The following is a 14,197-nucleotide window of genomic DNA, read 5'->3' on the forward strand; positions in this document are numbered from 1 at the left end:
GGGACCTCACAAAAGAGGTAGCTCCCGAAATAATCAGACCCAGGGAGAACATTCTTACGTAGTCGAGGAAGACAAGGAAGAAAAACCTGTCGCCGCGACAGCTAAAGCCCCCTGGTCCAAAGGTTATGACGAGAGCAAACATTGCTCTTACCACGATCGAAAGGGACATTCAACCGAAGAATGTTGGGACCTCCAACGACAACTGGCTGCTAAATTCGCAGCCGGAGAAATAAAAGATGTGGACCTCAAAAAGCCACAACCTTATCAGAAGAGAGGTCCCAGAGATAGCTCTCCAAAACGCGAGAGGTCACCTGAAAAAGAAACAGACTCACCACCCCCAGCTCCCAAAAAGAGAGTCGATATGATCCTTGGAAAGTTTCCACAAGGAAAAAGCCTACAAATCGAGGCCCTCTTGAGTAAACCACCTCCCCAATCGAGCCCTGGCTCAAGGATCGATTACATCCTTGGAGGGTCCGATGTGTGTCAAGACTCCGTTAACTCTATTAAAAGTCACGTACGGAAAGCTGTGTCAAACACTCAGTCCAAACCGACCAAGCCTGAGTCTAACACTAAGATCTCTTTCTGGGAGAGTGAGACATTAGACCTCGATAGACCTCATGACGATGCCCTTGTCATAACATTAAATATAGCAGGGTACGAGGTACCTAAGCTCATGATCGACACCGGAAGCTCCGTCGATCTTATTTTCTACAACGCACTAAAGGGAATGGAAATAGACGACTACGAAATTGTCGACCAGAAATCCAACCTCGTAGGTTTCTCAGGTGAAACAGCCACCTCATTGGGAACAATTAAGCTCCCAATTATAGCTGGCGGAGTCATGAAAATGACCAACTTCATAGTTGTCGACAAACCATCCCCTTTCCACGCAATCCTCGGAAGGCCTTGGATTCATAAGATGAAAGCAGTAGCTTCAACTTATCACCAATGCGTGAAATTTCCAACAACCAACGGAATAGCTACCATACACGGTAGCCAAAAGATTTCAAGGATCTGTTACCTGGGAGGATTCGAGATCATAAAAGAATCCCCCCAATAGCAATTACAGATCCAGGAGAGTCGCGAAATGCAACGAAATATCCGAGGTCCCCCTAAGAACCTCACCGAAAAAGTTAGCATCGACGACTCAAATCCTGAGAAACAGGTGAGCATCGGATCCGAGCTACCTCTCGAAACCAAAAAGGAGCTCGTCGAATTCCTAAAACAGAATATCAAAACCTTTGCATGGACCACCAGCGACATGAAAGGCATAGATGCAAATGTCACCACTCATAAGCTCAATGTAGACCCTACTTTTAAACCGATCAAACAGAAACGTCGTAAGCTAGGTCTAGAAAAAGCCCAAGCTGTCAACGACGAGGTCGATCGACTAACAAAGGCCGGGTCCATCCGAGAGGTACAATACCCCGATTGGCTAGCTAACCCAGTGGTAGTAAAAAAGAAGAATGGGAAATGGAGAATCTGTGTAGACTTCACCGATTTAAACAAAGCCTGTCCTAAGGACAGCTTCCCGTTACCTCATATCGATCGTTTGGTCGAAGCAACGGCTGGACACCAGCTCTTGTCCTTTATGGATGCCTTTTCAGGATATAACCAGATTATGATGGATCCTGAGGATCAAGAGAAAACCGCATTCATAACTGAACGAGGAACCTATTGTTACAAGGTCATGCCGTTTGGTTTGAAAAACGCGGGAGCTACCTATCAAAGGTTAGTAAATAAAATGTTCGCTGGACAACTCGGAAAAACCATGGAAGTCTACATCGACGACATGTTAGTCAAATCCTCAAAGGGGGAGGACCACATCTCCCATCTAAGAGAATGTTTCGAAATCCTCAACAAATACGACATGAAGCTAAACCCAGCTAAGTGTACCTTCGGAGTACCTTCCGGCGAATTCCTAGGTTACCTCGTAACCGAAAGAGGCATCGAAGCCAACCCGAAACAAATAGCGACATTCCTGGAAATGCCATCACCTAAAACGACCAGAGAGGTACAAAGATTGACCGGACGGATCGCAGCACTAAATCGATTCATCTCCAGGTCCACCGATAAATGCCTTCCATTCTATAAACTTCTGAAAAATAATAAGAAGTTCTTATGGGATGAAAAGTGCGAAGAAGCCTTCAAACAGCTGAAGGCTTACCTCTCGGAACCTCCGATACTATCCAAACCTGTAGTAGGAGAACCACTGTACCTGTACCTCGCCGTGTCGGCAGCTGCAGTCAGCGGAGTGCTAGTACGAGAGGAACAAAACGAACAGAGACCTGTCTATTATACTAGCAAAAGCTTAATAGACGCCGAGACGAGATATCCCACCATGGAAAAACTAGCCCTAGCAGTCGTGACAGCTGCCAGGAAGCTGCGACCTTATTTCCAATCGCACTCGATCATCGTAATGACCTCACAACCATTACGGACGATTCTGCATAGCCCTAGCCAATCCGGACGATTAGCAAAATGGGCTATAGAGCTCAGCGAGTACGACATCGAGTACAGACCCCGAGCAGCAGCAAAAGCTCAGGTCCTCGCCGATTTCGTTATTGAGCTAGCATCCGAACATCTAGACCAGGAAACAGAGGTTCCGAAATGGAGCCTATACGTGGACGGAGCCTCGTCAAGGCAAGGCTCCGGTGTCGGTTTAAGACTAACCTCCTCAGCCGGAGAAACCATCGAACAATCCTATAGACTTGGATTTAACGCTTCCAACAACGAGGCCGAGTACGAAGCACTAATCGCTGGATTAAAGCTCGCCCTGAGCCTCGGAATTCGGGAGCTAAACGCCTACAGCGACTCGCAGCTGGTAGCTAGCCAGTTTCACGGGGAATACGAAACAAGGGACGAAAGAATGGGGGCATACCTCGAGGTCGTCCTAAACCTCACAAAGCAGTTTGACAAGTTCGAGCTAACGAGGATCCCACGAGGGGAGAACTCCTCAGCAGACGCGCTCGCCGCATTAGCTTCCACATCCGACCCTCTCGTAAAACGAATTATACCCGTGGAAGGAATCGAGAAGCCAAGTATCGACATAGCTACCAAGGCTGAGATGGATAGCAAACCAAAGGAAAAAATAGAGGATAACAGCCTCCCGACGGTAGCTACCCAAGTTTTCACGACATTCTGGTTCCCGAAAACTAGAACACGCAGCTTTAGAAAGCACACCTCCAGGAAAGCAACCCAGAACCCGGAAAACAACGACAAAAGTGAAGGTACTCACCGAAGTTCAGACTCCCTAGAGCCTAACTCTACGAGTACCTCCGGGGGCACCATCCAGACCTCGGAGCCACTTGTCTATAAAGTCCAAACAAGAAGCCGCACCGCTCTTAAAAACGCATCTAGGAACGCTACACAAACCACAGGGGATAACGAGGAAATTGGAGATATTCCTCAGAACCCAGAACCTACTCCAACGAATATCTCCGGGGGCACCACGGCACCAGGTCCCGAACAGGAATCTCCCTCCTCTCTTCACAACAAAGTTGTAGGGAGAGAAGACTGGAGAATACCGATCATGGATTACATCCTAGAGGGAAAAATTCCACCCAACAAGTGGGAGGCTCGAAAACTCAAAGCTTTAGCAGCAAGATACTGTATAATCGAGTCAGCCCTCCACAAACGAAGTGTCTCCGGACCTTACCTAAAATGCGTTCACGGCCTAGTAGCTATGAAACTCATGAAGGAAATGCACGACGGTTCCTGTGGAAACCATTCCGGAGGCAGAGCCTTAGCCATCCGAATAAAAAGACAAGGCTACTTCTGGCCTACCATTATCGCAGATTGTGAGGTCTACTCCTCATCGTGCGACAAATGCCAAAGGCATGCACCGATCATACACCAACCAGCGGAAAAGCTGTCTAACATATCAGCTCCCTACCCATTCATGAGGTGGTCTATGGACATTATAGGTCCATTAGTACCTTCAGGGAAAGGAAAGAAGTTACTAAACCTCCTGGTCCTAACCGACTACTTCACGAAATGGATTGAAGCTGAAGCTTTCCAACAAATAAACAGATTCGAGGTCGAAGGATTTGTTTGGAAAAACATCGTATGCAGGCATGGCGTCCCATACGAAATCGTAACCGACAATGGAGGACAGTTCATATCCCACGACTTCAAAAGTTTCTGCGATAAATGGAACATCCGCCTCACCTTCTCATCACCTCGGCGACCTCAAGGGAACGGACAGGCGGAGGCTGCCAACAAATCAGTTTTAGCAAACCTCAAGAAACGCCTAGGAGCCCAAAAGGAGCTTTGGTCGGAAAAACTACCCGAAGTACTATGGGCCTGCCGAACCACCCCACGAAAAGCTACAGAGGAAACTCCCTTCTCCTTAGCTTATGGGATGGAAGCTGTCGTCCCAGCAGAAACCACCGCAGGTAGCCTCAGACGGGAGCTCTGCACCTCAAATCCCGCAGCTAATAACCAGCTCCTGATGGATAGCCTCGACTTGATCGAGGAAAGACGAGACCAAGCCTTGCTTCGCATTCAAAATTATCAGCAAGCAATGGCACGACACTACAATTCCAAAGTAAGGCCCCGACAGTTCGCCGTAGGGGACCTAGTGCTTAGGAAAGTGTTCGAAGGAACAAAGGAACCGGGAGCTGGAAAGTTAGGAACCAACTGGGAAGGACCCTACCGAATTATCCACATAGTACGACCCGGAGTTTACAAACTCCAGAAGGTACGAACCGGGGTACCTGAAATCCGATCGTGGAATGCCACGAACCTCAAAAGATACTATCATTAGGTACCTAAAACCCCTGAACTACGTTTGGCTTGATCCCTTGACTGGGTACGTAGGCAACTCCGTCATGAGTGCAGCCCCAACCTCTTCTCACCAACCTCCTCACCTAAGCCAAAGGGGCAGGTGTTACCAAGAACACTTAGCCTAAAAATAGTTACTGTGTAAATAATCTGAATCATGTATTCTCTGATATCTGATATTAATAAAACGATTGATTCAGTTTCATAAACATCAAAGGTCTTAAAACCCTCCAAGAAAATTTAGGTCCCCCTAAATCGGGACCTAAGCTCAACAATCTCGAATACATTCAGGTCCCTGAAAACCTGAACCTAAGGTCTTAAAATCCTTAATACACCCAAAGGTCTTAAAATCCTTAACATAAACTAAGGTCTTAAAATCCTTAACAATCAGCAAGGTCCTAAAATCCTTAACAATCAACCAGGTCCTAAAATCCTAATCAAAACCAAAAGGTCTTGAAACCCTTATCAAAATCGAAAGGTCTTAAAATCCTAAAGAATCAGGAAAATCCCGAAATTCCTCAATTCCATCCGTTAAACTTCAAAGGCCTCGAAGTCCTTCGAATTAACTCAGGTCCCTATGAATCTAAATCCAGGTTCCTACGAACCTGAACAACCAGGTCCCAGAACCTTTCGAATCGGACTCAGGTCCCCGAGCTAAAATCAAGAACTTCTCTTTAAGGTTATCACGACCGAATATCCATTAAGCTAAATGCTTATCATAAATTAAGACTAAAGGTCCTAATCCGACTCAACGATGACAGCACACAACTCATCTGAGATTCGCAATCACTATGATTAAATGAAACGAGGTTAAGTTCAAAAACTTAAAACAGAAATAATAGCCACGATTTAAACATAAGAAAGGGTTTAAAAGCCTCCCCAGGCTATTGAAATCCAGCAAGTGTTAAGGTTTAAAGGCCTCCTCAGGCACTAAGTCATAATGCATAACGAAACAAAGCCCTTAGGCCGAAGTCTTAAAAACACAAAACATAAAGCTAAAAGAGCCGTAGCTCTCAATCTTCCTTCTCTTCCTGAATCGGATCACCAGCACCGGCAGGAACTCCCTCATCGACCACATTGCCATCACCTCCTATTGCTGCCTCGACTGGAGCTAAGTCAGGAGCCATCAAACCCAAATTAGAGCCATACTCCCCAGAAAAGGATGGATTAAACATGTTAATCTCGAAAGTACCTGAACTCTCCGAGATCTGGGGAAGAGGAAGCTTGCTGACCGAGAAGTCAGAGACTTGAGCCTTCTCATACGCAGTTGTCGCTTCTGGTAATAAGGCCACCAATTGGTTGTACTCCTCTTCAACGCTTTGGATCTTGTTGTTCAGCATATCCTTCAAGAGGTCGGCATTAGCTTGGAGCTCCTGAGCGTACACCAAGGCGTTGACCTCATCTTTCTTCCTAGCAAACTTCTCCTTAACACAGACCAGGATCTTGCCGTAAGCTTCGGCGACTTCTTTCTTCCCTTCCCTGACAGCCAGCTTGACTTCAGCTTCCTTGTTCTTCTGGCTATCCTGGGATGAGGCAATGAGCTCACGTACTTGATGCTCAGCTATCTTTCGAGCAGCCTCCAAATCATTGATCCTCCTGCTCTTCACCTGGATATCGAGCTTTTGACTCTCGATCTCTCCTTGCTGAGCATCGGCCTTCGAGCCTAGCCTCGTCACTTCGGCTTCGAGTTCAGAAATTCGAACCCGGGCTTGGTCAAGATCGGCTTTGGCTGCCTTAACCATCTCGGTAACCTCAGCAAGTTCACCAGCATTGGGGGCAGCACACAGAGCATTCTCAAACCTGAGCTGGGCCCTGTTAACAGCCCCAGCCAACTGCAATAAATCCAAAAAAATATATATATATCATCGTCTCCAAAGAATGTAAACAAAGAACAGATAGAGATCACGTACCTGACCCATACAGTGGGCAATATCGAGATACTCATCTCGGTTAGTCAGGTCCTTGAGCGCTGGAAGGGGACATCCCACGCTCTTCAGGTGCCTCATTATCGCAGCTAGGCCCCAAGAGTCGTCCAGGATCGACCCAGGCTTCGAATGGGTAAAGCTCCACCCAACAGTCCCTCCTCTAGAGGACGAGGAAGAAGAACGGGTGGGAGCTCCGCCCTGATCGGTCCTGGGCCTCTTGTGTCTCGACGGCTCGACCTCAGAGGTACCCTTCGGAGCCTGGTAGTCAGCCTCCGGCACCTGGACCTCAGGGAGAGGAGCAGCATCCTGAGCTACAACCTCAGTTGGAGTAGTCTCGACAACAGGTTTGGATCCTCCGTCGTCCAAAACTTCCTTCATTGAGATAAGGAACGATCCTCCTTGGTTCCTGTCGCTTCCACGAGAAGCACTGGCAGCTTTAGAGGGGTTACCCCTAGAACGGAATGATGGTCGCAGAGTCATGTCACCTGGCTGAGACTTTTCAGTTCCCGAAGCACTAGCACCAGTTGAGATCGATACAACTGAATCGCCTGCCGAAACTGGAACAATGGAAATCCTTAAGTTTAAAAACTTCAAAGCGATAAAATCATTGAAAAGGTTCGAACAAGAACTTACTCTCAAGGTTCTCAGCAGGAATGGGATCTTGGAAAGAGGCGTTGTAGGTATCTGGGAATCTGGCTGCACTTATTCGAGAAGTGGTGTAGGCTACCCAGGTACAGGGACTCTGCTGCAACTTGCGGTATAGAGCCCTGGTGAGCTTGGTAGAGAGCTTCGGAGGATCTTCGATTTCTGCAAGTAAATCAGAGCAAAAAGGTTACTCGGCCATAAATGAATAAAACGGAAAAAGCATATCCCTAGAATTCCTAACCAGATGGATTAGTCCAAGTGACCCTAAGGTTCCGACCCACAGGAACCGTCGAAGGATCAACTTTAACGTAAAAATACTTCTTCCTCCAGTCATCATCACTACTAGAGAATCTGAAGATAACATGATTGGGACGACTAGGGAGGTAGTAGGTCCCGGTACCACCCTCCTTAGAGGCGCTTTCCTTCAGGGAAAAGAGGCTCATAAGTTCGGTAAGACCGACGCTAACCCCCTCCTCTTTGGACCTAGTGATAAAGCCGTTTATCACCCGGATAACCGAGGGACAGAGTTGGGAAAGGGCTAACTGATAATGATCTAGTAGATCAAGCAGTAGGGTCGGAAGAGGAAATCTCAAGTGAGACTTGGAGATGTACTTCTCATGGCAACAGAACCAACCCTCCGGAGCGGTCTCGGGGGTTTCGTCGGAATTACAGGCACGGCCAAGCTCCTTTTGGCCGAGAGCTTGAACCATGAGGTTAACCACGTCTTGATTTTTCAGCAACGAAGGCGAGTGAGGACTGCTCCCACTAGAATCGTCTTTCTTCTTCCGTTTAGAAACTCTGGTCGCGATTGCCTCCCTGGCTGTCTTTTTCCCCTTCCTCATCTTGGCTCCGACTTCTTGCTTAACTTTCAGTAGTTTAGCTCCAGAAGCAGAGGGAGGCATCCCGGATTCCCCGGAACCTTCTTTCGGATGATCCATAGTATGGGAAGGTTAAGGAGAAAATCGATTGCAAGGTTTGGGAGAGAATTTGCAGAGAAAAGTAACGAGGAAGATAAAAAAATCGCAGTAAAATAAAGAGAGAGGAGAGAAGTTACCTTGAAAACCGAACGGAGGCGTGGAGAAAGTGGGAGGCTAGCAGTTAATGTTCACCGCTTTATATCCCATCACCTCTCGAGATTCGGAAAAGTCATTTCAAACCCTCTCCATCTGAACCGTAGATTCTGCCAAACGTAATAAAGACCGTTAGATCGAGTAAGCTGAATCTAAATAGGATAAGAACTAATCATTATCTTAACGAAAAGATAAGATCGATAGCTAGATTCTAGCTTCCGAGACAAAGGATTTTATTCGGAAGCTGGGGGCAACTGTTGGACCCGAATATGACCCTCAGGTGAGGTACCGATAAGCGTGAGCTAGCATGTGGGTTGCGATAAGCCCATCATAACAAAGGGAGCTGAAAGCCGAGCTGACGACTGGACCTGGGAGACATCATAGCAGAGGTCACGACAGAAAGTGAGCTAACACCTTAAGAGACTCGGTCAAGAGGAGCCTAAAGCGAGTTCCGTAATTGAAGCCGAATATCTCGGAGAACAGTTGAAGGGTTGCCAACGAAACCTAGACTATATAAAGACGGAGAAGATAAAAGACAAGCCATCTCTTTTCCATATATCAACTTTTGTACTAGATTAAAAGCATTACGTATTCTTTAGTAATCATCTCAAGATACATTCCTTTGTATTCATCATCTTTCAACTCATCAATAAAATCATATTCATTCTTCAAGTTTATTTACGGGATTCAGCCCACGATTCTCATTCATCTCTCTTGACCTAACCTAAATCTAAGAAGTGAAACCTTGTCTCTCACAAGCGGTATATGTTCCATTTGAAGAAGATGGTGAAAAATTTAAGTAGGGTGGAAGTAACTATAGTCGCACAGATGATCAATGAAGAAACTTCAAACTTTGCCGAGTACTACTTTCCAGCAGAAGTTCAGACCAAAAACAGAAGACCTGCTCGGCATGATGATAGAGGCGAACGGGCAACATATCATGTTACGGTTCCAGACATTTTCACAGACATTGGACGACTTAGCGGAAAACCAAAGGACCGTCGACTTACTGAGCAGGAGCGCAGTCATTTGCAAACATATTTGCTCACCAACTGCGAAGACGTTCTACAATATGAGAGGTAAATAAATGAGCTTACAAATTTTTATTTTAACAAGTTGAAATTTAAATCTTAATTAATTACATTATTGTCATCATATACATGATTTCCATGGCAGAAAAGCGGTTCGAGTATAGATACGCCACAGAGGACGAACTAGAAGAAATGAAGCAGAGAGAATTTACTGGATGGATGTTTACTTATGTGAGTGCTTTAAACAAATTAAAATATATTTTATCACATATTTATACTAATTCACATTTATTGATATAACATATATATATGTGATATTAATAGGTGTTTGCTGGTTTGGCCAGAGGTGAAACATTTGACGATTGGATACGTGAGATGGTTGTTGGACCAAACTTTGTTGTGAAGTCATATCCGAGATTTTGTACTCGAGGATATGAATTCACAACTCAGAAGAGGAGACGTTCGAGTACGACTTATGATGCTGGCGTTTGTTCTGCATCAGGAGATGATGTATACTACGGACACATACATGAGATTTTGGAAATCAAGTATTTGGGCATGGTTGGATTGTGCTGTACTGTTTTCTATTGTGATTGGCACGACAACACTCCAGATCGAGGTGTGAGAACAGATGCATTTTGTGTTACATCAGTAAATTCGAGGCGAAAGCTGCAATATTATGATCCTTTCATTCTTGCTTCTCAGGCCGATCAGGTAATTAAATGTTAATTATTCAGAATGATTCATCATCATGTGTATTAATTTATAATTTTTCTAAATGTTACAGGTTTGTTATATTAAGTACCCCCGGGTAAGGAACAAAGATGATCCATGGGTTACTGTTACAAGACTCAACCCGAGAGGCCGAGTTCAGGGAAGTTCTGAGCTGGAAGACCCACTACAACCAAGCACATCCGGCAACTTAAGTGCAGCAGAAGATTTAGCTGGAGTTGGCCTTGTTGTCGATTTAACCGACTTTGGAGAGGAAGCCGTCGTTCACGTAGAGGATGAACCAGTGATTGGAGAGTTTCACCAAGATCCAGATTCAGATTCATCTGGTGATGATGACTCGGAAACAGACTACCATTGATTTTTTTTTTTTTTTTTAAGAAATACCGAGAAAATTCCGAGGAACACTTGATATAACCTCTTTCCTCGGATATTAGTTATTTGGTTTATCTAGCAAGGCAAAGCTGAATACGAATTAAAAACTACTCAAAACACAACCAAATAAAACGAAGAAACCATGTAAAAGAAATACGAACTCATAATTAAGAAAAAAAAAACTAAGTTCAAAATTAACAGAAAATAAGACCATAAAACGTTAGAATAGAAAAGAAAATAAAATAGCGCGGTCGGAAATCAAATGGCAATACTGGCTGGTGATAGCTCCTACTCCTCGTCTCCTGCTCCAGATGTTCCTGCATCGTTGGGTCTCTTGGACCTCTTTCTTACCCTGTGTGTACCACTCGAACCCGAACCAGAGCTGGATGGAGAGTTGTCCCGATGAACTACATCATCCTTTTGGCAACGACACGGCCTGATACGTGAAATGGCAGCCCAGATCTTGTGTAGCATGTCGTTGTTTGTCTTTATGCTCTGATCTCTCCAATGTTGTTGCTGGCGCGAAGTGGCGTTCGGTGGAAGCTCTTGCAGCTTGTACTGGCTGGAGTCTGATGGGAGTAGCTGATGGGGTTGTGAATCATCTGAAATGGCTTGTGTAGCCTCATCTTCTCCTTCTTCATCAACCACGGCCTTGCCTTTGGTCTGATATTTTGGCGTGAAGAAGGATGGCTTGTCTACTAGTGCGGTAGTAGGGGGTAGGAACTCAACTGCAGCCTCTGAAAGTAGAGCAGTCAGGCCGATCTGAGGCAGGTGGCAGTAGAGTGTTTTCTTCGCTCGGTCCTGGAATACGTAGACGTAAGGACCATCCCGATCGATCCTCGAGTGGGGACCAGCTATGAACTCCTTACTTACAAGAGAAATGACATCCAGGTAGTTCCAAGCAATGTTGTTCGATCTGTCCAGTGCTACCTGCTGGTTCTCGCAGTCTACACCCACATGTCTAAGGATCCGAGTAATCACTGCACCAAATCCACATGCATTGCTCTTGTATTTGGTTACTTTCCCCTTGTATCCTGCTAAGTTTACGGCCAGCACCGCTCCCATGTTGAAGGCAGTAGCAGGTGGGAATGTAGAGTTTCCAAATGCCGGTAGCAAATGCCTCACACCTTGGTACAGGAGGCACAACTCCCATTGCGTGACTGATGCGGCTGTGGTTGTCCCGTATAGCAATGAGCCAATGAGGCGTGTGGCATATCTCAGTACTGGGCTCCGGATAAGTGACTCCTTTGCCTGAGAAGATCTATAAACCCCTGTGCCAATCGTTTCCCAGAAGTTCAACAGCTCTGAAGTCCAATAAAGACCAGATGTCCTCTCCCCTACACTCAATCCAAATAGTCCGCAGAGGTTTCTGAAAGATACCTCATAGTATACTTTCTGCACTACGAATGCCAGAAAACCTTCCTGATGGCTATCATCGGGACGGCTGACGTATGCGGATGCTATGAACTGGCGTACCAACTCCGGATAAGTGGGTTCGTTGAGGTTGCATAGTTGGCCTAGACCCATGTTCTAGAACAGCCCTTCAATGTCTGCTTTGATTCCCAATATTGTCATCGTCTCAGGACATGCTAGTTGTGTAGCCGGAACGGCTACCTTCTTCATGTTGTTGTAGTGGGTGGTATCAGACTTATCCCACTTCTCTGGCCTTTGCTTCTCTCGCTGAGACGAACCCTCTTCTTGTGTGTTCTTCTTTGCTGATGTTTTCGTGCGCTTCATTCTCTACAAAATAGAATCATTGCTCTCAACATGGTTATAATCAATTAAGAACTCAAAGCAACATGAAAATGAAAGGCGAAATCGAGTTGTGAATAAAAAAAACCAAATTGAAAAAAATTCTCAATCCCTAAATCATCTCAAATCCTGTTCCAAACTCGTTGATCACAGACAATTGTGTTATATTTCATGTTTAAACATCTGTTTCATGCATATTTGATCAAGGAATCAACACGGAAATAAAAAATTCACAAAACCCAAAAAATTGCTCAAGAACACGATTTCAGAATGTGGAGATTCGTGGAGTATACCTGTCTTAGGGTGAAAACGAGTGTAGGAATCAGGTAGAGCTCGAAAAATCAAGGGGAATAGAGCCCAAAATTGTTCAAATCGGATGATTATAGAGAGAGAAAGGGGGGGGCGAATTATAGGGGAAATCGGAGGGGATGAGAGTTCTGAGGTTTAGATCCAACAAGGTCGGGTTTTGCCTTATAATTCTGTTTCCCGCACACGCATCGATCGATGCGTTTTTGAACAAATACGGATCGATCGATCACATTCTTACGCTTTGGTCCATCTTAGTGATCGATCGATCCGTTTTTGGACATATATCCATCGATCGATCCGTTTATAAAAAAACTTACAAGATTTTCCGAGGACATTCCGAGGAACACTTGAGATTCTCGATCGATCGATGGGATAATCTCATCGATCGATCACATTTTTACGGTCCGGTCCATCTTAGTGATCGATCGATCCGTTTTTGGACATATATCCATCGATCGATATGTTTATAAAAAAAACTTACAAGATTTTCCGAGGACATTCCGAGGAACATTTGAGATTCTCGATCGATCGATGGGATAATCTCATCGATCGATCACATTCTTACGCTTGGTCCATCTTAGTGATCGATCGATGCGTTTTTGGACATATATCCATCGATCGATCCGTTTATAAAACAAAATTGACGTATTGAAACCCCAAACACTAGTTCCTCGGAATTTCTTCGGAATATTCCGAGGAAATTCCGAGGAAGAAGAGGGTTTCCTCGGAGTTCCCTCGGAATAATCCCCGAGGAAATTCCGAGAAAATAGGGTTTTTAAACAGAAAACAACGTTTTACGGTTTGAATAACACCTATATAACCCTTATTAAGTGTCTTACGTTCATTATGAAGTCAAATATTTGTTCCTTACCGTATATAACACTTTTCCGATTGTTTGAACGAAATCCCACAACATAAGAGAAACACTTATACCTTTTAAAGAACGGTAAAGGGAATACTTTCATTAGTTTTGAATTGTTATTTCATGGTTTTATGCTCATCTATACAAAGAATCCTCAATGGTATGCATTACAATTGTATAAGAAATGAAATACGGCAAAAAAAATTGATGTTTTGAAACCCCACCCCAAACTAGTTCTCGTATTTCCTCGGAATATTCCGAGGAAATTCCGACGGATATTTTACTATCCGTCGGAATTTCCTCGGAATATTTTCATTTTACCGGGCAAATGTTTCGCGAAAATTAAAATTAGAATTCTGACGATAATGTCCGTCGGACCCTAGGTTTTAACCACGAGCCCCTTCTTCTTCCCCATTTCTCTCTTCTTCCTCTACGCGACTCCTCTCTTCTCTCCGGCGATTTCCCCCTGAAATCCGACGATATCTCCCTGAAATCCGACGATATCTCCCTGAAATCCGACGATATCTCCGGCGATCTCCCCCTTCTCTTACACAAATCATGTAAGGACCCTATCCCACTCTCTTAGGTCTATTGGTTAGTTTTTTGTGTAGTTTTGATAGATTTTTTGTTAGGTGATTGGTTAGGATTGTGATTTGGTTGTATATACTAGGTTTAGAATTATAATTTGGTTGAATAATTTGTTTTGTTGAATTG

General features: G+C 44.8%; 2 protein-coding genes across 3 annotated transcripts; one reads left to right on the forward strand and one right to left on the reverse strand.

Annotated features, from left to right (window-relative positions):
• Positions 1 to 1,087: 1,087 nt before the first annotated feature.
• On the forward strand, positions 1,088 to 5,532 carry LOC106407682. The gene has a single exon (XM_013848551.3). It carries the CDS (start codon positions 1,088 to 1,090, stop codon positions 4,766 to 4,768), a length of 3,681 nt encoding a protein of 1,226 aa, XP_013704005.2. The 3' UTR covers positions 4,769 to 5,532.
• Positions 5,533 to 5,609: 77 nt separating this feature from the next.
• LOC111208077 lies at positions 5,610 to 8,370 on the reverse strand. 2 transcript variants are annotated; one of them, XM_048771168.1, is made up of 4 exons: positions 7,344 to 8,370; positions 6,696 to 7,267; positions 5,978 to 6,617; positions 5,610 to 5,890 (listed from the first exon to the last, which is right to left on the reverse strand). In XM_048771168.1, the coding sequence occupies exons 2-4, from the start codon at positions 7,188 to 7,190 to the stop codon at positions 5,799 to 5,801; spliced, it is 1,227 nt and encodes a 408-aa protein (XP_048627125.1). In that variant the 5' UTR covers positions 7,191 to 7,267; positions 7,344 to 8,370; the 3' UTR covers positions 5,610 to 5,798. The 2 variants fall into 2 exon arrangements, with proteins under 2 accessions (XP_048627125.1, XP_048627124.1); XM_048771167.1 differs by having other exon boundaries at positions 5,610 to 5,896.
• Positions 8,371 to 14,197: the final 5,827 nt, after the last annotated feature.

This window comes from Brassica napus, unplaced genomic scaffold (assembly GCF_020379485.1).
Source record: "Brassica napus cultivar Da-Ae unplaced genomic scaffold, Da-Ae ScsIHWf_1046;HRSCAF=1464, whole genome shotgun sequence".
Classification (NCBI taxonomy): domain Eukaryota; kingdom Viridiplantae; phylum Streptophyta; class Magnoliopsida; order Brassicales; family Brassicaceae; genus Brassica; species Brassica napus.

Bases quoted from the DNA above. Each gene is read 5' to 3' on its own strand.
- LOC106407682 (XM_013848551.3), top strand. From the start codon at position 1,088: ATGCAACGAAATATCCGAGGTCCCCCTAAGAACCTCACCGAAAAAGTT.
- LOC111208077 (XM_048771167.1), bottom strand. From the start codon at position 7,190: ATGACTCTGCGACCATCATTCCGTTCTAGGGGTAACCCCTCTAAAGCT. The intron at 6,618-6,695 runs GTACGTGATCTC...GATTTATTGCAG, and splicing joins TTGCCCACTGTATGGGTCAG to TTGGCTGGGGCTGTTAACAG. The intron at 5,897-5,977 runs GTACTTTCGAGA...CTCCTGACTTAG, and splicing joins CCAGATCTCGGAGAGTTCAG to CTCCAGTCGAGGCAGCAATA.